The sequence below is a fragment of the Corapipo altera genome, unplaced genomic scaffold, assembly GCF_003945725.1.
Source record: "Corapipo altera isolate COAL_440 unplaced genomic scaffold, ASM394572v1 46, whole genome shotgun sequence".
In the NCBI taxonomy this organism is placed as follows: Eukaryota; Metazoa; Chordata; class Aves; order Passeriformes; family Pipridae; genus Corapipo; species Corapipo altera.
In genome coordinates this window covers 1,789,764-1,817,111 of record NW_020884883.1, presented here as the reverse complement: position 1 = coordinate 1,817,111, position 27,348 = coordinate 1,789,764, and the positions used below count along the sequence as shown (strand labels likewise).

General features: G+C 34.0%; 1 protein-coding gene across 5 annotated transcripts in view; it reads right to left on the bottom strand.

The window, feature by feature from the left end:
• CSMD1 (CUB and Sushi multiple domains 1) overlaps window positions 1–27,348 on the bottom strand; it is a 1,093,278-nt gene that overhangs the window by 28,699 nt on the left and 1,037,231 nt on the right. For 4 of the 5 annotated variants that reach the window (XM_027640975.1, XM_027640976.1, XM_027640977.1 and 1 more), the window contains 8 exons: window positions 25,421–25,594; window positions 23,120–23,293; window positions 12,826–13,014; window positions 9,563–9,736; window positions 5,472–5,654; window positions 3,104–3,280; window positions 1,865–2,044; window positions 444–617 (listed from right to left, as the gene is read on the bottom strand). In XM_027640975.1, coding sequence (XP_027496776.1) covers window positions 444–617; window positions 1,865–2,044; window positions 3,104–3,280; window positions 5,472–5,654; window positions 9,563–9,736; window positions 12,826–13,014; window positions 23,120–23,293; window positions 25,421–25,594 — 1,425 coding nt within the window. Of the gene's footprint in view, window positions 1–443; window positions 618–1,864; window positions 2,045–3,103; window positions 3,281–5,471; window positions 5,655–9,562; window positions 9,737–10,636; window positions 10,741–12,825; window positions 13,015–23,119; window positions 23,294–25,420; window positions 25,595–27,348 lie in introns of those variants that run through there. The other variant, XM_027640979.1, reaches the window with a different exon arrangement.

The window sequence follows — 27,348 nt, the reverse complement described above, 5'->3', positions numbered from 1 at the left end:
TGTACTCGCCTGCAGAAAGAAAAAATTGTTTAGAAAGGAGTGCAAGGCTTAGCAAGGAGCTTAAGTGTTAGCATCTGTCAATGGAAATGGAAACAGGGAAAAAAGAAAGGAAAAATGTAAGGGAATATTTCGATCATGCTCACCACAAGTCAAATTCAGAATATCTGAAAGGATTACCAATAAGGCAAATGGTGATGGTTCCAATTAGGTAAAAAGAGATGGAGGTGACTTTCAGGGAAAGGAAGAAGACCGTGACCTTAAATAGGTACAGCCACTGAATTTCAAAGGTAAGCTTTTTGGTAGAAGGAGGGAGAATCCTGCAGTAATTCATATATTACCTGATGTAGTTGAGTCCTTTTTAAACTGTGATTCTGTGACTGTAGCACAAGACAACTGATTGTACCTTTGGTGAAGCCCAACACAACTGTACCCTGAAAACTTACGCAAACATTGTGGGATGTCTCCCCGCCAAATTCCTCGCCCTTCACAGGAGAGAATAGCTGTGTTAGACAGCTGATAGCCTTCTGCACAGCTGTAACTCACACTGGCACCCCAGCGATAATCAGATCCTTCCACTTTCCCATAGAGCACTGTTGGAGGGGGGCCACAAGTAATAGCTGTGTCAGAAAATAAAATTTATAATTTTAAGATTTTACAGGATTTAGAAAAATGCAATATAATACATACTCATACTTTTGAAACTAAAAAAGATATTTCAGCCTATTCTGTTCCAACAAAGCATACCTGTGTTGACAAAGCAGCCTGTAATAGTCGGAAAACCAATTTAAATACAAATATACAACCATTTGGTCTAGGAAGTCTCTGAGTGGTAGGTTGCTAGAAGCCAAAAGAGTACATAGCTTATGTAGTTATAAATTTTTTCCCTACATACCCATTACTGATTATTTTTGGCAACAGGTTACTGAGCTAGGTAAAATTCTAAATATTTACATTTTCTTTTAAACTAATTTTGCAGCACTATTTAATATTATTTTGTTCATTCACCTGCTCATTTCCTAAGGTTTTCAGCACACAATGGTAATTAACTTTATTGGTAATTAGTGGCTAAGAGTCTTAGAAATTATCTGTTTTCCATCTTCTGATAAGAGTACCCAAAATGATGAAATCTGGAATGACTGGGTTTACATTTTCATATAGTTTCTTTTAACAAAGAGCACAACCATAAAATCACTCACCCAGCGATTTTTACAACAGAAAATGCAGTCAGTTGAATACATATGCCAAAATTTTATTAGTAGACTAGACTTAAACATTACATTGAAGTACTGGAAGGTGAGTTGGCAGTCTAGGCCTTTTATAAGCAGAAGATGCCCTAGGCTGTTAAATTTACTCCCTGGGCTGCTGTAGTAGTGTTAACAATTTTCACCAGGCTGCCGTATTTGCCTTTCAGCCTCATCCTCACTATGACCTTCCTGTTAGCACTTGTAATTAGCTAAGTGGGAAGCATATTTTTGGCTGTTTAGGATGACTACACTACTTGCAACAAGGGAATGCTTTACAGAAAGTTTTATTTGCAGAATTTTGTCCATCTGATCCAAGATAAAAGGAAAATGGGTTCTTCGTTCACTCCTTTTTAAATTGAGTGCTCTGACAATCTTCATTGTACACTGATTTGTTTCTACTGTAGTCATTAATGTCACTATTTTGACTGATATTACACCACGGTATATGTGCAAAATAAATACAAATTCTACACAAATACTTCTCTAAATATTTTAATTGCATTTGAACAGTAATGTCCCAGAGAACATTTGAGAATTTTTTTTCATAAAGACACTCATTAGTGAATTTCACCTATAGTGTCAAAACAGCATTTGTAAACTATGTAAATTCAAAAGTTCACCTTTGCAAACCGGTTTACTCTGGTTCCAAGTGCTGTCTTTTACACAACGCATGGTAGACGAACTTGGAGGCTCCATCAAGTATCCTGGATTGCACTGATAGCTGACTGTCTTATTAAAGGTGAAATCATTTCCAAACTGAATGCCATTTGCTAATGCACCTGGATCTCCACAGTTGATCACTAGTGAGGAAAAGAAAAAAAGGGATTTTTTTTTTTGATGAACGTCGAACCATGTGGACATTGAACCATGTGGACATTGAACCATGTATAGCTAAAGTCTTTTTTTAGTGTACAAAACAAGAACAAATCTGATCAACATATTTCACACAAAAATAAAAACTTAATCTCTAATTTTTATCTAGAAAGCTATCTTTCTTTGGCATTTCAATAACATGGCCAAATATTGTTTTCCTTTATCAGTAGCCTATGCTGGTGTGCTCTACTGCTACTGCAGTCTGTTAGTGATAATTTAGATAGTTTTGGTAGGACTTTTTCTTCCTTCATAGTGGTATCTTTGTCACATTATGCCTAATGGTGGTGGTGCAATGCAATTCAAGCAGAGTTATGAAATTCCTCTTATTTTTCTTCTTTTTTTTCTTTTTTATGTTTATAACTGTACTGATGTACTGTGAGTCTGGCCTTGTCAGTGAGGCCACTAGCCCTGCTTGCCTTGTAGCATTCCTCTGGTCTCCACTCACTTTCTCTGATGGAATAGCCCAGTCTTCCTGCTCCCTGATTCTTGGTCCTTAGCGGGATGGTGATTGATCAACTCTGACTCATTTGGCTTACAATAAAAACTGTCACAGTAATGTATCCAATTACACAAAAAACTAATTTAGAACTACCAGAACTTCATCCTCTGAACCTTCATAAACCACAAGAATAAAAAAGGAAAAAAAAAAGACAGCAGAAACTATAGAGGAACATCTAAGTAAAATATGATTCTAAAGAATTATACTATATTATAGTTATATTATAGTTATATTATCAATGTTGACACTCATCAGGTAAACAAATACAATAAAGTTACCTATGTAACCATCTTAAAAAGATATTTTGGAAACATTTAGCATGTATTAAAAGGGTATGTACCTTGAGATATATAAAAATATTGATGTATTACAAGACAGACCCACGTGGAAAAATGTGTTATACTATCTATCAAAACAATAGTTTTCAGTAGGAAGTCTGGATGACTTATTACATTAAAACTTTAGAAGGAGAAAGTTTCTTTCTGACCTGTGCAGTCTGGAGCAGTGCCAGTCCATGTCCCATTGGCAGTACAATGTCTAGTAGTTAGCCCTGAAGTTTTATAACCTTCCCAGCAGGCATAAATGACTGAACTGGAGAATAATATTCCATCAGTGTATATTATCATACCATTGGCTGGGGTGCCAGGGTTCCCGCAAGATACAGCTGCAAAGAAAAGATTAAAAAAAAAAAAAAAATCAATATTTCAATGAGAGGTGACTAACTGGGAAAAAAAAAAAGCAAACAAGAACAACTAGGTTAATAGCTCATCTTTGAAAAAAGCATAGCAAGTTTTACTAGGAAAATATTTAATAGGTATATTCTTGAATGAATTATTTCTGTTTCTTAATATTGTCACTTTACTTGCATTTGTTTCAATTGTTTTTTTTTTTCAATTGCTGATTCAGAGAGCTTGCCCTGCTTGATCTACTCCACTCAATACAGTCACTGGAGAGAATAAAGATTCAGGACTTTCTGATAGACCTGTACCTCTGTTTTGCCTTTCGGCACATTTTTGTATTCTCTTCCAGTCTTCTGATATCTCCTCTTTCAATTGTAAACATGCATAAATAATAAATTATGGTCTTCTTGCCCATCTGTTTTTTAAATGAAGAAATGAAAAGGTATTCTGTATTGGCTTCCATATCTTTTTGGTATCTGTAGCTATACTTTAAGGTAATAATTATGTTTCAGCTTCATGTATCTGAAATTTGACAGTAGTTTACCTTGGTTAGTTTGATTACATATTGAGTTTTTGGAGAGGCTTAGTGGTGGGTTTTTTTCCAGTGGACCAGACAGCCATGAGAAGGATTTAGAACAACATTCCTAACAACTCTGTTCTTGTGAGACCCCACCTGGAGTACTATGTCCAGCTCTGGGCTCCCGGAACAAGAAAGACTTGTACCTGCTGCATGTCCACCAGCTGGATGTCCCTGAGCATAATAGTTATAATCTAATAGTTAGAATATAATACTTATATATTTTATGATTGATTAAAATAAAAATTATTTACTAATTAAAAATTATCCTATCACTTATGTTTGGAATGATACCTAAATGCCTTTGTTTTAATCAAGACTCAGTCACTTTTTATTTATAAGAGTGTCAAATAGCGAAGAGAGAAATTCAGTTGGTTGCAACTTGTAGGAATGAAAAGGTATTCTCCTAATCTCACCCTTACTTATACTAAAGAGGAAACAGTTGAAGGACTATAGAAAGAAAGGGCCTTTCTTCTTTGGTTTGATTTTGGTTTTGTTTTTTTTCTGAAAATTGAAGGTTGAAGCAAACAATATAAAAAAAGGCTGGAAAAAAAGTAGGATTTCAAACACCAATAATTGCCACTGGCTTCTGGTGTCCTACTATACTTAACATCTTCATGCAAGGGAAGTAGAAAGGATTTTGCAAAACTTCAATTTTCACTGAAAATACCGATCCAAATACTAATCCTGTGCACACTGCCATTTTCGTACAGTTATGATGATATCTGCACTGACAGAAGATTAGTCTGTGCTGAAGAATATAATAAAAGGACAATTATTAAATGAAGTTACTGTGATAAAATGCCTAGGTGAAAAAATAAATGAATTTGTTAAAAAGATTTTGTCCTATCTTTCATTTTATCGTTTAGTTTAGGAGAAAACAGATACTACAGAATTCATCAACTCCAATGAATTAGAAACATAACTTTTCAAACATTCTTAGAAAGCAGGAAGTCATTATAAAACTGAATTTAAAGTCTTCTATTTCTGCTTTCTGATTCTGAATGCACAACAAAACACTAAAAATTCTTTATTATGTTTTTTAATCTTATTTTAAAATGTGATTTTCAGAAATATTCTCTGTTGCATTTCCTCTAAAAAAGAGGTAGCATAAAAATATCTCATTAAAAATTAGTTTAACTTGTGTGGAGAAATATATGTTAATTTATACTTAGTCAAGAATACAACTTTATAATTTGTTTAGTACTTGATGCACAGATATTACGAAGAAAGAGAAGATGAAATTATTTTATAGCTATAAAGCAGATGACAGATTTATTTATCACTCTATTTTCATATTTTCAATCAAAAGCATTCATTTAATCTTACATTTAACTCTGGTATCTATTATCTATTTTCAGGTTCAATATTGTTTAACTGAAATTATTTTCTCACAAGTTTCTTATATATTCCAAAACTTTACAGTTTGGATTTAGGTTTTCAAGCAAAAAAATGAACTGTTTGCAAACTTTTTTATATTACCTATCCACAAAGCATTATGAAAGCATATTTCTGTGTAATTTTTTTTCAATCAAAAAATAAAAAGTCAGTAAATGTCATTCACTGGTGTGATAAATACCAGTGGTATCAATACCTACCTTCACATACAGGCTGTATACCTGACCAGGAACCATTAAGTAGGCAAGTTCGCTCTGCAGATCCTCTCAGCTGATAACCCATTTCGCATGAGAAACGTAGCAGACTTTTTATTTTGAACTCATCCCCTAGTCTAGACCCATGAGCTGGTACTCCTGGATCATCACAATAACCAGGATTATTTCCTATAAAACACATCATAATAGAATTACTGTCAGAGACATTATGTGCAAATGCAGTGGCAGGGACAATACCCTCTTGTGAACAGTACTACTAACTGCATTGTTTCTGTTATAATCAGTCCCTTTTTTTCTAGTATAAGGATGTGAAACAAAAGCCAAATTACATGTCTTTTTTACCTTAATACTTATCTCAGATCAATACAGACCTAAACATAGAAGGTCATATAAATAAAAGACACGAATATGGGAAGCACCTCTGTCACTTTTTGTCAGCTCAACAAATTTCTTGTCTTTTTGACAGAAATTGTATTTGATACACATTGTATTTTACTGTTCAACTTCTGTCCTAGTAATAACTTCTAATAACAAGAATTAGATAACAGCTTGAGTGAGGAGAACCATATTCAAGTTTCTTAAGAAATGCATTTGAAATACATATATCCACACTGGTACCTGTTCCTCTGCACCTGTCAAGAATGAAAAGGACACCTCATAACTATCCTTATGCTTTAAATTTCTATGTAAATATTGGTTACATATTAAAAAGATAAATAAGGTGCTGCAAGACAGACATTTTAAAGATGTCTTCATGGGTCTAATGAACCAGCCAACTACTATGTCATATAAAATGGTTGCTACAGGAAATGATATACAACATGGTTAATGAAGTACAGTCTCAGTATCAACAATTAATCATAAATTTTGGCCTAAAATTGTATATCTCCTAAATGCCTTTGTGTCTAAATTGTAGTTCATAGCAACATTATCCTTTTTTCTCCATTTTTAAATTATATGTCTAGAGTAAAATTCTATTGAAACTATGGGGTTTGGGTTTTGGTTTTGTTTTTTTGTTTTGGTTTTTGTTTGTTTGTGGTTTGTTTTTTTTTTTTTCAAAATCTATGTAAATAATTTAATAGGTTCAAGTCTGTATATTCTTACATAGATTTTTCATCAAGGGCACCCCTCTCACATGAAAGACAAAATCATGAACAAGGGAATAACCATAGCAAATCTTTGAGAACACTCAAATATTTAATTTAAAAACTAAAATTTTCCAAAGTCAGAAAATATGATTATGTGTGCATTATAAGGTTTTAATTATAGCAAATATGAGTGGATACAATCATGCTTTCTCATAAAAGGAGGCCAAGACACACTTCCTGAATTCAAGGCTAACTTGTGGTCTTTGATTGTGTCAACCTCATTTAGTGCTAGATTCTTCTAGAATAGATTGTTCTTGTTACTCTGCCCTACAGCATTTGGACCCAGATTTCCTGGTCTAAATACACACTTGTAAACAGTGTGAGTGTCTTGAAGCCAGCTGGTATATTCTGTCCAAACCTATATGGTAAAACTCACTTTCCAAGACATGGTGGCTATATCCAAACTGACTGTTGAGAATAATCTTTGGCATACGCAAACTTGTGAAGTATTTGCGCATTGTTTGAAGGGCTGTTAGGGCTGAAAATATTCTGGGAACAATTCTAAGAGTGTAATGGTCCCAGTGATCAAGTATTAGCTTCTATGACTTGTGCCTTGGCACTGTTAAAGCAGCAGTCCAGAGGTGGCCTCTGGATGCTGTCTTCCACTTACTCTAAGACATTACTATTTCACAGACATTTCTGTCTGCTTAAAATGTGTGAAATAACAGGAGGACTGTGATTCAGGCTACCACTGTGGCATGTTTACAGCATGAAACAACTATGTGGCACTACTTTGGCTTGTGAATGGAAAGGAATTGCTCAGGGCAGAATGATCTATGATTCTGAAAATCTAATGATGTCAGTTTGCTTTGGGACTTTGCTGAGGGAATTATTACAAATGAATAACTATAGATTTTTTTTTTTCTTGGACACACCTAGTTTTGACTTGGATAAAATTTGAACTGGGACCATGCAATTTTGTAGTCCAAGGGTATAGACAAAGGTAGTTACAGTACTATGAAGGTCTAGACCCTTTTTTATTTAGCAATGTAGAAGGCTACATATCCACTATTGAAAAATGAGTGTGAGTCATCTTAAACAACAATCTCAACTATCACTTAGTTCATAACATACAAACAGGTGACAACAAACCCTGAGATCATATTTATACCATCATAGAACCATCATGCATTCGAACATATATTAATATATCACAAAGAATAAATCCCATGCAGAAACAGACTACAGGTTTTAAATATGCACAAAACCAATTAGAGTTCTCAGCCATCTTGGCCACAATCATTCTTTCACTGACAACAAATTATTCATTACGACAACAAATTATTCATATTGGATTTTGACGGAGTCATCTCCTGAATATCTAACATGGAAAGTGTAGTTAATTTTATAATTCTAAATACCTTAGAGAAATGAGACACTTTTTAGGGTTTTCTTTGGCTGCTTTTTAGATAGTTTTTCTTTGTTGTTTTATTTTTTTTTATTGAGCTAACAGAGATAGATTTTCATTTTCCTAGGGAATCCCCTTGCTCTCAAGATGGTGTCCCATCATGTTTTAGTTACACTAGATATATTTTCCCCACCCTAGGAGATGAATATCATGGTCCTTCATGTCTTCAAAATCTATGAGTCTATAAAAATACCGTCATATTTGTGACTGATATCTGAAGAGTCTCAATTATTAGCCACAAAAAATTTCCTTCCACCAGCATGAGAATTTTCCTTGTGATAAGAAGTGTTGGATAACAGCATTAGAGGGCGCTGACCTTAAAAATTTTGAAGTCTTGGTGTAATTTCAGATCTGGCATATTATGCTGGATAAAAGGGTATAAGTGACATAAATGTAGGCTTAAGGCAAGCAAGAAAAGGTTTGTGTGAAAACTATATAAATGTCCTGCAGAGATTCCTTTCAGGTCTAGGCATAGATACTATGAGATCCAGCAGTGTGAGAAGACTCTAAACTATTTCCTCCTTGAACAGCATAGAGCAGAAAAGAAATACTGATGATTTAAATTCACTTCCTTTTCCCAATATTTCAAATTTTGTTCACCATCTTTCCAGAATCAGTTCATAAACGGACCTTTTTCTATGAACATTTATTTAGAGCTTTTTCAAAGTAATGAATTTAAATAGGTTACACCTATTTAACAGGTGTAACCTATTTAAATCAGGTCAAATCTGAATTGAACTGCATTGAATTGGATCAGCCCAACAGTGGGCACGTCCAAGAGTTCAAAGGGAATTCTAAGCAAATTGTATAATGAGTGACTATGAACAATTTTCTCACTAGGAAATTTTCTTCTTAAATCAGTCAGGTATTTGTTTTCTTATATATTGAAGCATGTAGACTTGTTTCCCTTACAAAACCTAATAATACACTTTGGATGCCCTCAGTAGCCAACCCTTACCTGAGGTCATCACTTCAACAAAACTGTGAAATGGTTTATGGCTTCTACTAAATTTGCATAGTCTGGGGGAGAATAAACTGTTCCTGTACGTCCTGACACCACCAAGAACATGCCAGATATTTATAGTATTTGCATGTTGCAACACTAATAAAGTATACTTCTGTAAGTGAAAAGAGGAGCAATATGTATGTTTACCATTAGTATCTTTGCTGTGGAGGTTTTTATTCACCATTTTCTGATGTAACAACCTTTGTTTACACAAAATAGTGTTCATAAAAATAAAATTTAATACATGTATCCTTTTTAATCAAAACTCAACCTGGTTTTAAGTACTGTTTTACATGTTCTATACACTGCAGCACATAAAGGCAGCATCTAGCTAAACAGTGAATTTGTGAAGTAATGACAAAGAGAATGAGACTATGATATAGCTGACTGGTCATTGGTGAAATTAAAATATACTTGGAAAATAAATAAATGTCTGACTGTAGCTAAAAACATGTGTGAGAAAAGCTTTATTCATGTGACAAGGTGACATTCAGATAATGGTTGGTACATGTACCTGAACAGTGAGGGAGGGTCCCACTCCAGTGGCTATCTTCTTGGCACTCCCTTGTAGAATTTCCTATGAGCCTTCGACCCGCTGTGCAAGAATAGTGAACTATGGAGCCATATGTAAATTTGTCTCCTGAAAGAACTGCATTTGCAGGTACCCCAGGATGTCCACAAAAAATGGCTAACAAAGGAAAGAGTACAATATTATGGTTTCATGGCACAGAAAAAGAACCTATTATAACCTTCAAATATAAGGCTAGTTCCACACAACATACACTTCTGTCTGGATTTCAACTCTTTCATATCTTCAGTTTTGCTGTCGCTATAGATTTACTGGTCATTTGTAAGATTAAACACAAAGCTTCGTGTAAAACTTCGTGTAAGACTAACCCATCCAGTTCAGACTTTCTCTGAAAATATGGAGCTCTCTTTCTTCATTCATTCCTGTCCTTTCCTACAAATAGTACACATTATTTCAGTTACAGTTAGGAAAGAATAAACCAAATATAGTTAATGTTGCAACACGCTAACATATTACAGATATGATAATGGTAAGTAGCTCTATCATATCTATAAAATAATTAGATACAGTTTAAGCAGTATAGTGAAATATAATATTCTGTATTATTACTATAGCAATGTGTTGCACTACACAGAGTAGGAGGAAAATGGATTACTGAACATTTTTGTAATTTTTAATCATATTTATGGTTAAGTTAAATATGTAACTTTTGTTTGAGAAAAAATCAGATAAACAGTTTTGGTACATAATAACTAGCAAACAAGGAGTTCAGATCTGTTATATGAGGAAAAATAAGTCATCTTAAAGTGGACAAGAAATCATATTCTTAATGCCTTTTGTATAAAAATTAGATCATCCAATAACGAAAGAAATAACAAAGAAAAATTTTGCATAGATTTAGTAAACAGACACATGAACAGGCAGCTTTTAAATAGACCATTTGAACTTTAGCAGTTTGATAATTATCTATGATTAAACTATCTTTTTAGAAAAAAAACCACCTATTTTTCTGATGACTATTTCTGACAGATATCAAAATTTTCTCCATTATACCAGATCCCATGATAATGTCAATCTGACTGCACAGTGGATTCTGCCAAGGTTTGTGGTCCTGGCCAGTGCTGTGTGTTTCTCTTGTTTTCCTTGGGTTGGCTTAAGTGTTCCTGTAGCAAATGGTAAGCCAAATCAGGAAACTGGTCTGGTTGAACAGTACTCCCACAGAAAAAAAACAGTGTTTCATTTTCAGCCAGATCAGTTACCTTAATGAGCTTACTTCAGTACCATGGAAATGCAAGTCCTGTCACAATTCTGGAAGGAGCTGCAGTGAGTGATCAGATTTTATGGAATAAAGCAACACGTAGGTAACCTTAATGTGGGTTTATAATTATTTGCAGTGAGTAGCATGAATTTTTTTCCCAAATTATGAGGAAGAAAAGAAGGATTCATTTTTAAGCAATGACACGTAGTTATTGCCTTACATATAAAACAGCAATGTCAGAAATTTCCATTTGTTTACTCTTGAACTAGAATTGTTCAGGGTAAACTGTGTCTACTTTGGGTTCAAAACTTAACTGCCTCTCCAAGCACTGTGCCCTATCACCAAAATCAATCTTGAAAAAATCACACCTGAAAAAAAGATTATCGCTGATAACTTTTGAAAACCACATCTCTCTTATAGTACTTGAAAAAGCTCTGAGTGACTTAATCTGTGAATAGATAAACAGATTTTTCTCTCACCAAGAGCCCTAATCATTTCATTGAATTTTCCTTAGAGGAAAGAAATTTAATTTGTCCCAGTGATACTTAGGGTTTAGATGGTGTTTCAGTCCACCAACAGCAAAGTAGCAAGAGTTAATCCGGCAGGTGATTGAGGGATATAGGCATCTCCCAGACTCATTTGAAAGTTCCTATGGACTTGATCAATAGTCCCCAGAGAAAGGTCATGAATTCCTATTCTAAAAGGATGGATACTTATGATTTTTTGTTGAGCTCTGTCTATGACTTTTTTGAGCAGAAAGTCATATAAATGCTATCAAACTTCCAAAACACTTGATGTGGAAAGATGGGTAGCTATTCTAGGTGATTTAGATACTCCATCCTCTTTTGCCATTTGCATAAGGAGCATCTCTTCACACTGAAACTCCAGTCTTGGAAGTAGGAAGGGATCACTGACAGATTTGGGCCACGGACTTTTCATAAGATACAAAAAGTGAGGAATATGCATGCATCAGTCAAATGTTCTTGCCAAGTGAAAAATGTATACAGCTTTTTTGTATTTAAAATGCTATATTTTGCCTAATTATTTTACTATTGAAACGTGAATAAACCCATTTTTTCAGGTTATAGCTCTTATTCACAGATATTGAAAGTGCAGATTTTTGTGAAAAACCAAAACAAAACTGCTTGGGTCATGTGAATATTGGATACATAATAGTACGAAGACCAGGCATAACAAAGAAATAAATTCACTAACATAGTAACATTTATTGCTCTGGTATAAATCCATACAAATATAATTTTAATAAAAAATCACAATTTGTAAAGCAAAAACTTTAAAACAATCTGATGTGTTTCACATTAAAGTATACTTCAATTTCATTTATTATTTCCTATAATTGTATTGTAAATTAGAAATCATGTCAGCATATTAATAGTGACCAGAGAAGAAAAATATCACAATGGAAATTAATCTGCCAAACTGCTAAAGATTTGCAGCTCACTGAATTGATTATAGCAAACACCAGAAAATTTCCTTCCTCTCTGAGGAAAAAGTGATCGAGGAAGTATGAAGTGATGTTATGAAAAGACTCTCTTGAGCAAAAGTTTTCTACACAACATTTCACAGATCTGTTCTCACACGTACACTTCAATAAGTCTGAAAAAAAATCATCTGATAGAGGTATTAATGGTCTTAGACTATCAATCTAAATTGTAACATACAAATAATAATTTTAGATTTCCCTAGTTGTTTTCAGATATCTTAACAATTCACCAAAAAGGGAAATTAATGTTAACTTTCTGGCATTAGAAATAATATTTCCGTAGTTCCCTGTAAACACATTTTTAATAATGGCAAGTTGGATGATATCTTGTCTTAATGTTTTCTTAGTGAGACACACAATTTGCAATATGTTGATCCTAAAGTTCAATTTTGTTCTTCAACAGATGGTTACACTTTTTTTTTTGTCTATCATGATTTTAAGTCATGCAGCACTCTTTAATACTAATCCAACTGAATGAATACTTACACAAACACTTTGGTAATGATCTATCCCATAATCCATTAGCTTTACAGGTCAGTGCAGATGAGCCCAACAGATAAAAGCCCTTCTTGCAATGGTATGCCACACTTGTTCCATATTTGAAACTTTCAGGATAATTCTGCTGTCCATGACGAATTGCATTTTCCACAAAGCCAGGATCAGAACAGTTCACCACTGTAGGACAAATAGTATTCATTACTGATGTATAATAGCAATATTATAAGTGTAACAATTATTTTCATTACTTTATTAGCAGCTCATGACTGTGGTCCATATGATATCCTTTGTGGGTTTTATTTGGCTTAAATATCAGATATGTTGACTCTAAGTAAGTCTTTAGATTTTTTTGCTTTGAAGGTAATACTAAGATTTTACTCCAGTACTTGTAATAGTCTTGGATATACAAGTTCAAAGATAAAAGGGAAATTGGAAGAATATTTTATCATTCTCTTGGTAGGATTAGTTTGGTCTTTAATGTAATTTTATGTGAATGATCCCAAATTAAATCAGTATATAGTTTAAATAACATGTTAACATTTTCTTTTTTTAATTTACTGTAATTAAAAAAAATTGTTTTCAAGATTAACAAGAACATTTTCTGCTATTAATGTGTAGAAAAAGGAAGATGGTGAAAAATCAAATATTTGATAGTGGAGTGGGAGTGAGGGTAAGCACAAGAAAGCATGAAGTAATTTTTTCAGATAGCAGTTAAAAACATTAAAAAAAAAATTATGGATTTTTATCATGGCTGTTTAGTTTTTATATAAGTTATATCTAACCTCCCCAGTCATTTGTTTTATACTCTGTTGTGAACATAGAATCATAGAATCATTTAATAGTTTGGGTTGGTGTAGCAATCCAAAATTTGGATACCAGAAAAAGAAACTGCTGGGCCTCAGCAGAAAGCCTTAGCTGGGGAAAAATCCTCTTCATTGACCTCATCTCTGTGGATATTTCCTGCCTTCTCCAGCATTTAAAAAGCACTAGGTATTGCAATGATGTACATAAAGCACTAGTAAGTCATTATCTAGACTGATGATGTTCAGTGAACAAGACCTGTTTGTTTTGGGTTTTTTTTGTTTCTGAGCAGTAGTAAAGCTACAGTCTCCTAACTGAAACTACTCCTATTTTGTTTCATGGTGAATTTTATAAAATAATTCACAAGGGAAGTTACATTTAGTTTACATTGTAACAGTTTAGCTTATATTTCATACTACCAACTTTTATTTAAACTTAATGCTGTATCAATTTTATATAAATCAAATATGTGTAGGTTAAATAAATCTGTTTACACTGAGATTTCACTGACAGAAACAAATAGCTCTTTACCTCCTTATGTTGTTTTCTGTCCCACAAGACAGGAAAAAATGTCTTAAAATCTCACTGCTCTTTGGAACCTGTGAAAAATTTGGATGTGGAAGTCTCCGTACTTACTTTGAAGAACTCTGAAAATTCTTAGTTTCTGAGAATTTCTATTACCAAGAGAAAAATCTTTGTCCTTTTCACATTACACATTCTTTGTTACTGCTTTTTTTCAATGATTACTAATCACTATCAGCTAAGTCTAATTGTTTCACTGGGAATATAGCTACCATTGTAGCACAAGGATGCATGTGAAAGTCTGTAAAATGTACAGTACACTGACAGGAAGCCTTACCAAAATACTAACCAAGATCTGAATGAGCTCATATGTCTGTATTCACAGTGCAATTCTTTCTTACAGAAAGTAGCACAGTTCCCAGAAGCACCACATGCTGCATCCCAATTAACCCTGTTTCTTAAGCAGTTGCATGTGGCGTAGTGCTGTGTAGATGCCATTGTAAAGCTTCTGCTTTTGACAGTAAGCCTGCATTCTCTGCGTAGTTTTAAGTTGCCTTGTAGAAACATATCCCTAAACTCAGTTTTTCCACATATGTATATACATTCTGAAACATTTGAATCTACATCTGTATCAATGCAAAGTAAAGAATTGCCTGCACTTGTCCTCTGGCATGAGGTCAGTAGACGGTCTCTACGTCTATGCTGTTGTGCTCTGCTACTCTCCAGACTAGGGAAAATTTCTCTGAACCGCTCATGAGGAATGGTCCTGCTGTCTATATTAACCCCTGAACCATGCTCCGAACAATTCCTATGAATGTGCCACTTGGATCAGATGAAAAACCTGTTGGAGAACCTTCTAAATAAGTAGAGGCAATTAAGCTCCCATGCCAGAGCACTCTTCAGTTTAAAAATACAGATAGATTTAATTTCAAATGCAGAAATGAATATTTCAAAATAATTCTATTTAGCTAAAACTGCTATTATACGGTAATTCAATTCCCAACTTCACAATAACACAATATCAGCATTGTGATCCATCATATCAAAAGCTAATATTCAGGGTTGTATGGAATATTTGTACTGAACTGTACTCAGCTGTACTCAACTGCACAGAACTAAATTCAGATCCTCTGAGATCTATACCCATGTTCTAATCAGTACACCAATTTTCAATGAAACTGCTTATCAAAAAGTAACTGCATCAAAGTAGCACTTTTCTATTCTACTGATATCCACCTATTTTAGCAACTATACCACTAAGAGCAGCTCTTTCTTTAAATAATCTCTATATAGGTAAAAAGTATGGAATTGTGTTTTATGACTGTAAAAATCCTCTGGAAAAATAATATACTCCTACCCCAATAGTCCAAATGTGAATTAATATAATTTATAAATATATCAATCATATTCAAAATTTTTCTGCATTAGATATTTTATCCTGGTGCAACTAGGACTCCTTGCTGTACTCAGATAGATCCACAGTATAGGTGCATGTTTAGTAGCCTGTATTTAGTATCATCGACATTTATTTTAGGTCAGGACTATAGTACTAAAAATTCGGCATGTGTAGCTTAAGTAGTGTATACACTTTTACAGTGAGATTTCATTAACAAATACAAAAAACTAGAGGAAATTTGCATGAGGACACACATTACTGATTTTTTTTCCCAAGTTACAGGACAAGATTCATACTGTTTGTAAGGCTTAGTTTCTTGTAATGTTTAATTGGTAAGCATGCTAAGTTAGCTTATGGAAAGTCAGTATTAGAAATTAAGTAAAAATAACTTTGTTACATGAAGATATGCTGGCCTAAAGCTACCAAAAAGCAATTCTAACAGAACTATCTTTGCAAGTCAATAGGGAGAACAGAAAAACTTAATACTCCATGCAGACCAGAAATATGGAATGTTCAAAGAATATACTGCAGTCCCAAAGTATCAATTTGTCTGTGTGATACAGAATTCTCCTTCTTGTACCAGTAGTATCTGTTTAGACAGATTAGTGACGAATGAAATACAGAATAGTCACCGAATACATAATTTAAGGATGTGCTCTTTGCAACAAAATTCTTGCATCATATATGAAGCCTTATCAAATGATTATGCAAGAGAATATTTCCCCTCAAGTTAAAGAGCAAACAAAATTATGCCTGCAATGCCATTTAAGATCAGCTATAGATTTTTAAATACATACACAAGTGTGCTGTTGCTAAGAAGATCTGCAGTAAGGAGTACTTTAGAAAAGAATTTGAGTTGGTCGGCATACAGAACTAGGGCAGTATTTTCCCTGATTGCCTTTCACCCTGGGGACTCAGTTGTAAATCACAGTGAGAGCAGACGGAGATTGCTTTCTCTCAATGACACCTGTCAAGGGTTACATGGGAAATGAATTCTGGCGGTCTCGGTTTAGTCTTCTGAGAAAAGCCAGAGAATGCTTCAAGTCTGCCCTGATAACTTTGGAATCTCACACTGAGTAGATTCAAACCCTTGAGGACAAAGAAGTGAAAAGACCATGTCAGAGTCCTTTAGGGCAACTTTCTGTTAAAAAGTTGAATGAATATCAAAAAAGTACATAATTCACAGTATTTCATTTCTTGTTCACAATCTTTTTTTCTTCTTTCATGACAGAAACAATCTTAAGTTTCTTTTATAAAGTTTCATATCTGATCAACAGTATTTTTAAACTTTTTTTATTTGAAAAGTATTGCATTAATTTGGTATCTAGAACATGTATAGGGACTGACAGTGAATAAAGAATAGAAAATTCACTCTGACTTTATGACAAGTTCTTAAAAATACTGCCTATAAAAAGAAAGCAGTGCTTGTAAAAGCATAGTGACAAAATTGCCAGTAAATGGAATTCTAGTAAAGTTCAATTCAAAGTCAACAATATGTAAGAATGATAACTTCTCAGATTTTGCCAGGTATTACAATAGAAAATTGATCAGAAAGATAAAATACTTACCTATTATTTTTCTCTCTTTTGTCTATATGTAAATTCATTTGTGGGCAATTACGTACAAGTAGTATCAACACTATAACTTTTGTCAGAATAGTACAAACTCCAAGGTCATGTCTTAAAGTCTTTTTATATTTTTTCTTAATCAGAGCATTGTTTTTCACATGGAAGAGGAACTCTATTCGGTTGCCTCAAAAGATGTTTCTACTATCTTTTGAGGTGTCTTTGCCTGATTTCCAGGCAGATTTCCCTCCAGAGAGGCACAGAAATAATTTTAAGTTGTGTGTCATCTCTGCCAAATTCAGGTAAATATCTCAGAAAATTCGTAGCATCTCCCATGGCACCTCACCTCTTTATTTAGGAAACTTAGTGCTAATTATCCTTCTGAAGGATATCAACATGCTATTAACATGAATGGATTAGTTATCTCTGACATTTAAAGTATAAAAAAGCCACAACAAAGGCCTCTGACTTTGGAAAAACAAAACTGAACAAAACACAACATTTCTCAGCTTGTGTGAACCCTTGTTACCACCATAGATGAAAAATTGCTTAAATTCAGAGTTGCTTTGTCTAGGGATGAGAAGAATTGGTCATCAGTCTCAATCTCTCCCACCTTTCTATCAGCTGTCATTAGAAAGGTTATTTTTCTTGTCAGTGAAGGAATGATGGTTCAAATTATATACTCACTAAAGAAAGCACAATAAAATTGGGCATTCCTTGTAGATACTAGATTCTTGATAAGACAAAAAAGTCTAATTAAACTTTTCAAGAAACTATCAGTAATGAGATAAAGAAAATCAACACAAAAGCAGTATAAAGAGAGACTTCTTTATTACTAATAAATAGAATATTTAGAATATTATAATTCTTTATTACTAATAAATAGCCTGAACTTACTGATAGAGACTGAAGAATGTGAGCTAACACACACCTTCACAACTTTGCCAAACAGATCCTCTGAGTAAAATATTTCCAGTTTTAAGAAGCATATTTTTAATAGGAAAAAGCTCTTAAATCTCATTTATAAGAAGATAAAAGATATGACTCTGCCTTAATACAGGCAGTAAGTGGTAGGCCAGTCTATCCAATGCCAAAGTAAAGAAATCCTAACAAGAAAATCTTCTTGCAAATACTTGCATTCCAGAAGATATGGTTAAGTGTGGTGTTTAATATGGTAGTATAATACATGGAAAAATGACCTGCAGAACAATCGGGAGTGCAGAGCCCTGATGAGACCATCCAATTCAGTTCTCATTTTGGTGGTTAAGTGTCATTATGAAAATTAGAAAGCACGGAGATTGTCTTTCTGTGCTTCCAAAGACAAAATAGAAAGTGGTTCCAAACTGCTAATGAAAAAAAAAATCCACACTGAACATATTTGGTTTAGGATTTAGTATAGGTATAGGTATTTTAAAGATCATGTTACCTCAGACCACAGGTCCAAATCCAATATTAAAAAAATGCATACATTTTTAAAGATTAAAAGTCTCACTTGTTGAACTAAAAGAATTAAATAGTACAGATTAAATAATTCTTAAATTACCAAAATAACAGCATTCTGGAATAGAGGGAAATATCATTGCAAAGCAGTTCAATGCTTTCAGTGTACAAACATATTGAAATCCTTTGTTTCATAAAAGTAGCATATATGATCTTTTGTGTGCATTGCTTTTTTGTCAGCCAAGAAACCTGATATAATTTCCGTGGTAAACTTCCTGCCCGCAGTTAATTGGTTAACCTGTTGCTGACACAACAGAATGAAGCAATGTATCATTGCAAAGGGGAGCCTAAGAACTGTCCAGATTTATTTTCTGTAAGTATCAAGGTATACTGTGTATACATGGTAGCTCAGTTGCAACATTAATATAAAATAAAATAAAATAAAATAAAATAAAACAAAACAAAACTTCTGCAATAGCTTCAAGCAACAATCTTTAATTTGTAGTACTTCATATAGAGTCTCAGCTAAGTGAAGCCAAGTTCATTATTTACTCAGGTGAACTCAAGTGAGGCTCGAAAGAAAGGTCATATGTAAAGTCTCTGTTGGATTAAATGACACAGTTTTGCTAGGAACATCAGTCCTTTCCCAGCAGAATATTTAAGGACCTGGAAGATTTACTTTCTTTGTACACAAATTCATAATTCATCACTAACAATGAACTTTAGAACAAATATTTTCCACCCATTAAATAAAAGGCAATTTTATAAGTAAAGTCATATGCCAAAAGAAGTGCTATTACTTGCTTTAGTGAAGTTCTAATCAATTCATTAAGCAATATAGTTGGTGTATATATAATCTTTAGTCATAAATTGTACAGAATTACAGAATACTTGAACTTGGAAGGGACAGCTAAAGAGTTTGCCCAGGGCTTTGTCCAGTCAGGTTTTGAATACCGATAAGAACGGACACTCCACAATGTCTCTGGGAAATCTGTTTGGGTGTTTTACCACTCTTACATTTAAGAAGCTTTTTCTTAAGTTTTATTTTGTGCCTTTTGCATCACGGCCTTGCAGTGGGCACCAATGAGAAGTCTAGCCCTCTTTTTTCACACTCTGCCTTAGGTAAGAGTAGATCAGCAAAATTCCCCTTCTCTCCTTTAGGCTGAACAACCCCAGCCCTCGGTCTCTCTTCAAATCACAGTTGAGCCCATGTGGAAACTTTGTGTTTCCCGAAAATGTACTTAGGGAAGGGCAAAATACACCAGAGAGGAGGCCACACACACAAAAATTAAAAAAAAATGAAAAAAAAAATAAGAAAAGTGAAAAGCAACAAAAGGAACAATGAGTTTAGAAGAGAGAGTGGTGCATAAAGGAGTAGACAATCTCTGCAGCCCTGTGGAAAATGCACACCAGAGAAGAAAAACAAAGTGAGAAGAAAGGAACAGGAGAGAGAAACTGCTACATAACAATTACAAGGTCAACTCACTATACTAGCCTAAAATAAGAAACAGTACCAATTATCTAGACAATAGAACATTTTAAATGTAAGTAAGAAGTAAGAATCTCCCAAATTTCTAGATCAGAGATGCATGTAGTTGGTCAATGGTATAGAACTACTCTAACACTGACATGCTTAAACTGAAGTTACTACTCCCTTTATGCAACAGCTGAATATCTTTTGGTGCACAAACATATTTACAACAGTTATTTTTACTTTAGACGGTATATTTCTCTCTAGAAGCCAAAATTAGGTTTCTTAGAGAATTTGCAAACTTCGTGACATCTTTTTCAAACAGTTTAAATGAGTTAAACTCAGTCCCTGAGGTGAGCAGCTGCAGCTGGTGACTGCCAGCTAGCAAAGTGCTCTAGGTTCTCACGGGGTGCATGGAAGGGGGAACAAAAGAGGAGGTGACAAAACTAACTGGTTCCTCACAGTTTGTGATGGAAGAGATACAAGACACTCACTGAAAAATATATGTTACAATAGAGAAAGAAATACTAAGTGAAGGGAAGAACGAAGTGAAGAAACACTGAGTGAATGGCAAAAGTCCAGGTTTACACCACCTGCATGAGAATAGACAAAACTGCAGATACTCTGGGACACTCTGTTCTGGTAGGAGTTTCCCATGGTTAAGTGAATGGATCTTGGCAGAGTTGCACCTATAATACTGACTCCTTTCAGAAAACCAATCTCCCTAAACAAGATTTCAGACCATAAATTGGCCTGGATGAAACACAAATTCATGTGATAAATTAAAAAAGGAAAATAAAAGTGGACAGGAGAGACAACTGAAATGTTGTAGTAACTGTAAGTGTCCTAATTCTGGGGGTTCTTATTTTTTAAATCTTCTCAGCCATTGCATTGTTTTTCGTCTTTCACTTTGATTTGTTTTCCTTTTAAGGAATGTACTAGAGTTCAGTGTAAATAGTTGAGTAACTCAAATTGTAAATGGGCTTGAGCTTCAGCAAAGCTACTCAGTCTCTCCCTCTGACAGTCAAACAGAGCAGATTCAGGCTGCATCTACAGGGTAAGTGTAAAAGTGTGTGTTTTCAACAAATAAAACCTCACTTAAATGCCTCACAGATGAGATGGAGGGGTTCGTTCTCTAAAGTCTAGCAAAACCAAGCAGTATGAAAGGGAAAAAAAATACACTAGCCTAAATAGAAACAGTTTTCTAATTCCTGTTTCTCTGTTCCAATAATTATATTGCTATGCTAGTTAACTCACGTGAATAAATTCTGAGGGTAGTGACTGAGGGAATTGCCATCTCTTTATTGTTTTAATGAGAATGAAAGATCTAATTCCACACACACTGAGCTTGAAATTGCATCAGCCAGCTCTGAAACAATATGATGAGCTAATCACCAAAGATAATTATTATTCTTAGGAACAACAATTGTAATACAATAAGATTTTTAATAAACCAACAGGTGGAGATAATAAAGGTACAATAGCTGAAGTTAACTTCTTATTAGTCCCAATGTTTGTATCTTTAGCGTGACTTTGCTGACTGCAATTTCCTTTAGCCCATAAAGGACAAGTTGCAAAGAACAAAAAGCATACTTACACTGATTGAACATTTTTCCTGTGAAAGAAAATACTCAAGAAAAGCTTACTAGCCGCTGCATTTCTGGAGAAATTTTTGTGCTCTATTTCTTTGCATGTTCCATAGTGGGCATAATAATCACATTCTTTCCAGACACTAAGCATTTTTAAATATGTTTTTGGTTTACATATTTGGAAATTAGTACTTGTTAAAATTTTTAAATGAACCTAGACAATTCCAGCTTTAAATATGATCAGGAACAACATTTTTAAATTAGAGTCATAAATTAGAACCTACATTTCCTTCTGGAGCCTTCAAGAAAAAAGCACTGAAGGATATACAGTATCTCAGGACGTTTTCTCCAGGCTGTTGAGAGCTTTCAGTATATTTTACATCATTCACCTCATGTCTTGGCTTTCACCTCTCTGTCAATTTGCATCTATTTCATAGTCAGAAGATATTCAGTCTGCCTCAGTGATTTAGAAGAAAATGATGTGTGATATCTTATTGGATTCAGCATTGAGAAAGCATGTACTACACCAGTAGAAGCTATTTTGGGGAATATGACATTAAAACAACAAACCAGTGAACAGATTGTAGGTGTCTGATAAAGATATTGGTGGAACAGAGCAAAGACTAGATATTAGGTCCATATTCTGCAATGACAGCCAAAAGTTAAAGAAAAGAAATTAAAACAGTTGTCATAATGGAAGGAGTGAAAACAGGCTAATTTCAGGGACTTGCTTCCCTTTTAGTCGTAATTACATTACTGGCATCTGGGTAAATAAATCAATCTGAGAATTCTAGATTGTGTTTTAAAATGATTTCTCTTTGTCCCTCGCTAATATGTACATTTGATACACATTTTCTCATAACACAAATCACTTGCTTCATTCTGATTTCTCAAACATGTCTATTTTACCCATAGCTTACCAATAATTAAGCTCAGATAAGTCTTTGCAAGAAAACCAGTCAGAATTAAATCTTACTTTTTTTTTTTTTTTTTTTTTGATGGGGAAAGAAAAATCAAGTACAAAAGTTATGAACATATCTCAGATATTGCTAGGAAATACAGAAAAATTAGTAGTGCTTTGATGCATAAATATTAGTGCTTTGATGCATAAATATTCAACTGCATAACTATGTTTTAATAGGAGTAATCAATCGTTTATGGAAAGTATGCACCTAGTTCATACTAGACAGCCAACTGTGATTTATTAAGGTAATATAACTTTTCTGATACAAAGTTCACTTTATATGTTTATAAACTAAATGCAAGGAATTGCAGTCAGAACTTTGAGGTAAAATACTGAAAAGCCTAGGCTTCCCCAATACCCAGCCCTAACTAAAATTTCCAATATAGAAAGGAAAAAAACTCAAATAAAGATGGCAATAAGTTCCCAAAGGTCAGGTTTATGAATAATATCCCGGTATTTTGAAGGCAGGGTAAAGGAGGATCATGCCTGAAATAAGTAATTAGAGAACAAAGAATGTAAAAGAAAGTTTCTTACCTCGGCAGTTGGGTAAAGGGCTACTCCACTGTCCATTGCTTCGGCACTGTGCTCGAGAAGCACCCTGAAGTAAGTATCCAGCATTGCAAGTAAAATTGACAACATCATTTAAGTTGAACTCACTGCCATTAGTCATTCCATGAGGTGGATTCCCGGGATGCCCACATGTGATTGCTGTTAGAAGAAAAATAAGTAGGTTAGCATCTAAGTGAAAGGCACTGATCCAGAGAATCACTTGCTGGTTGAGCTCTTTTAGGGTTTGGGGTTTTTTTGTTGTTTTGCTTAGTTTGTTTGTTTGTTTCCCTTCTGAATTTGTTGTTGATATTTATACAGGAAATTTAAGAAAAAAATTAGGATATACTTACTCAGAATTCTTAACTGCCAGAACAAAAATATTAATTTTTCAATAAAACTTTTAGAACCTACTTTTTACTTTATGTTGAAAGTTGTAATAAAAATAATTATATATACATATATATGCATTTTGATACACATGTGAACTGTATGAGATCTTAAAAAATGCATATGATTTGCTATATTCCTACTAATACAAATAAAAGAAAAACTTTTTTTCCCTGCATACTTAAAAATACAATAGGGGTAAAAGCCAAATTTGACGCACTACTTCAGAATATTCTGGAGTTCTGAAGCATCCCTATTCTAAAGGTCTTACATTGTTTTGCTTAAGTAGTGATTCTTTTAATCTAATTTTCTTGTGACAATAAAGAAATCATTGTTAGGAGTAAGTCTTTCCCATTATGTGTATTATTTGTGTTGATTGTGTTAAAATAAAACCTAAAAAATAAACTTATTATGGTCAAGCTCTAGGTTTCCATGTGATAAGATATTAAAATATTATAGAAGATATAGAAACCATAGATACTGACAATGTAAAATCAGAATGTATACATAGACACACACATAAACACAGAACTTTTCAACTTTGTTCTAGTGCTAATGATGTTTCTCATACTCAAATAAATACACTGTACACAGGTTTATCTTTTTCATTTGTATCTGTTGTGCTCATACTCAAAAGGAACTAATGGAAAGTCTTCATATTTCCTGTTAACTCTAATAGGAATCAAGTGAAAAGATCTTTCAGAAAATAGATGCCCAAACCCTAACCCTCCCCCCCTGCTTTGTCCCTTTCTTTTAAAGGAATTTTATTCACTGCACAGTAAAATGAAACCACTAAAAGTAATCATGCTAGCTGGTGACATTTTTCCTTTGATGAATACAAATCACTTGAAGATATAAATAGGATTTTAAAAGGACAACTACACTTGGCAGTTATTTCCTGCAGCTGTATACAGTTAAAAATTTTCATTTTACCCCTAAGAAAGAAAATACCGAATATTTTGAAATCTAATGACTTACCAGTAATATAACTGAAATGAAATAAAGATACTAAAATGTGTTGAACAGAAAAGCTGATTATCTCAGTGACTTTCTCTGTGTAGACAAAAATACTTCTGTCTCAATTGTAGGCATCTTAAAAAATAGAGCATTGAAATAATTGATATAAAAGCTCCATTAAAAATAACAAAAATTGTATAAAAATGGGGATCTTTATTAAAACTGAAATAAAAATAAAATCAACTACATAATAAAGTAGTACATAAAAACCAGCGAAATTGCACTTGGTTCTGATAAAATGGCTGATGGTCCAGAAAATGTCAGAAAACCTTCCATGCAAAGGACGAAGGAAGTAAGAGTAGGAAAGACTCGTCAATTCTAGCAATTAATTACAGGATTTTCAAAACAGATGAATTAAGAGCAAAAAACCAAATCCTATTAAAGGATATAAAAAAGTTAAAATATTTTCTAATAGATGTAGCATAATTTGATTCCATGCCTGGGCTTGCACTGGTAGGCCTACTTGAAGAAATGGGCAGTCACCATCAAAACTGCACAGATGAACAGTATCCCAGCTTTGTTCACGAAACAGTGAAAATATACAAAGGAATTTTTTTATTTCTGGTGAAAAAAATATAGGGGAAAGACTCAGTAAACCCACTTAACATAACAATTATGCCTGGAGAAAGAGAGAGAAAGCACTAGATTAAGCTACACAGCTGCAGCCCGCAGTTCAACCCACTTCAATGTCTAGGTCATCCTGTTTCTGAAACAACAGAAATCAGAAAATACTGATTGTAGTTAATCCGTCTGTGCTAGATTAGAGACAGGATCATAATGAGCACCTCATTCAAAGACCTCATTCAAATTCCAATCAACTGTTAATGTTTAATTATGTTTAAAATAGTAGCAATAATTCAGTGAAAAACTAGTCATACTTACGGACACACACAGGAGTTTGTCCAGACCACTTGTGATCCTGCAGGCAAATTCTGACAGATGTACCAACAAGTCGAAAGCCAGGATTGCACTGGTAGACCACAGTGTCACGATAACTGAAACCATCTCCACTAATATGACCATTTACAATTGGGTCCGGAGAACCACAGTGACCAGCTACAATAAAAGAACAACCTACTAAAAACATATATTTTTACAATCCTTGCCAATATTTACAAGAAAAAAAAAATCAACTTTCAATAACAAATATATTTAGAATCAAGTACTGCACCATGCAGAACAAGTTCTCAGGTATAAAACCTACAAATTATATTTCTTGTACTTTTTTGAAGAAGAAAATCACGAATAACAGAAACGAGAAATCTATGATAAAATAATAGTATGAGTTTGAAAGTTAAGGACCTCACACTTCGCTAAGCAAAATGACAACCTTAATAAGACACTTCACCCTAAAAAAAGTAGAGGGTAGATATTTCAAAGTGTACTGTCCAAACTGGAAAACAATATAAGGAAGAGTTTACTATAATTCTTTCATGAATATGAATTTATAAGCATTTTCCAGACAGATGAAGGCATGGAAAGGAAGCAACATCTACCGGCACTGTCTCCTCCTTATTTCAGCTGCTGTTAAAAAATACAGAATGCGTTACTCCATGATAATAGCAGTCTTGGCACTAAGTAATGCTTTAATTCTTTCTGGATTTTTCATTTTGTTTCAAAACAGAGTTGCTGAGCAGGAAACTATTTCTCTTCTTCTGATTAAGGAGGAGAAAAAAGTTCATTTTTTATGACAATTGCAGTAATTTCAACTGAGACTATGCTAAATCCTCATTTTGAGAGGGGAGGACTGGGACCTGAGGATCATGACTGTAGCTAGAATGGTGGGAGGTGTGTGTTATCTTTTGTTTCACGCAGGCTATATCCATCAGCAGTAACTTGTTTGTAACTTATCTTCTTTGAGATTTAGTTTACTTTCTAATAAAGCCCCTTTAATAATGCTAGACAGTATATTACACTCACACTTAATGGCTTCTCTAAAACATAAGAAGGATAAAACATATGACACTTGATTTGAATTTTTATATGTATAGTTTCATTATAATAATCCTAATTGTAGGGTTGATGATGCCTATGAGGAGACATTGTGGTACTGTTCTGCAAATTTGTGGAAGAAAGTATGAATGCAAGCTTTTCAAACCCAACTTCTTACACAGCTACTCTTCCCCTCACAACAGAGAATATGAAAACAGAGAGTAACAAGGACATTGAAAGTATATTTTTCTTCTTGAAATGTCTCACGAAAAATTCATCTTACTGTTCTCAGTCCAAATTAGTAATATGATCCTTCTTAGCCTTTTCTCTCCTCCAGCCTCACCCAGCCTCTCCTTGTCTATCATGTACTCTAGACCCTAAGTCCTTGATAGGCCCTTTCCCTGAGTTTGCTTCAGTTTCCTATCTCTCTCTCATATGGTGGAAGACACAAAAACTACACACGATTTTCCACATGTGTGTTGAAGAGGAAATAATAATCATGACCTGCTGACTACACTGCTGTTCCTGCAATCTAGTCTGTGATATTTTTACTGCAAAGCCACATCTTTAACTCTTAGTGGGCCTCTCCACTCAGTTATCTTAGCTGTCTTCTGTAAGGTTTGTCTTTACCCAGTCAGTTCTGGGATAGTACTCATGAAAGGCATTATTCTAGGCAAAGTGTAGGATTATGTATTTGTCTTTGCTGAACTCTAGGAGCTTCCTGTTGGCCCATTCCTCAGATTCTGAAGATCCTTCTATTTAGCAGTGCTGCAATCCATGTATCAACTATTCACCCATCATATGCTGTCATCCACAAACTTCTTGAGGCTGCATCCCAGCCTGTTATCCAAATCACTGACAGAGGCTGAATAGTATGG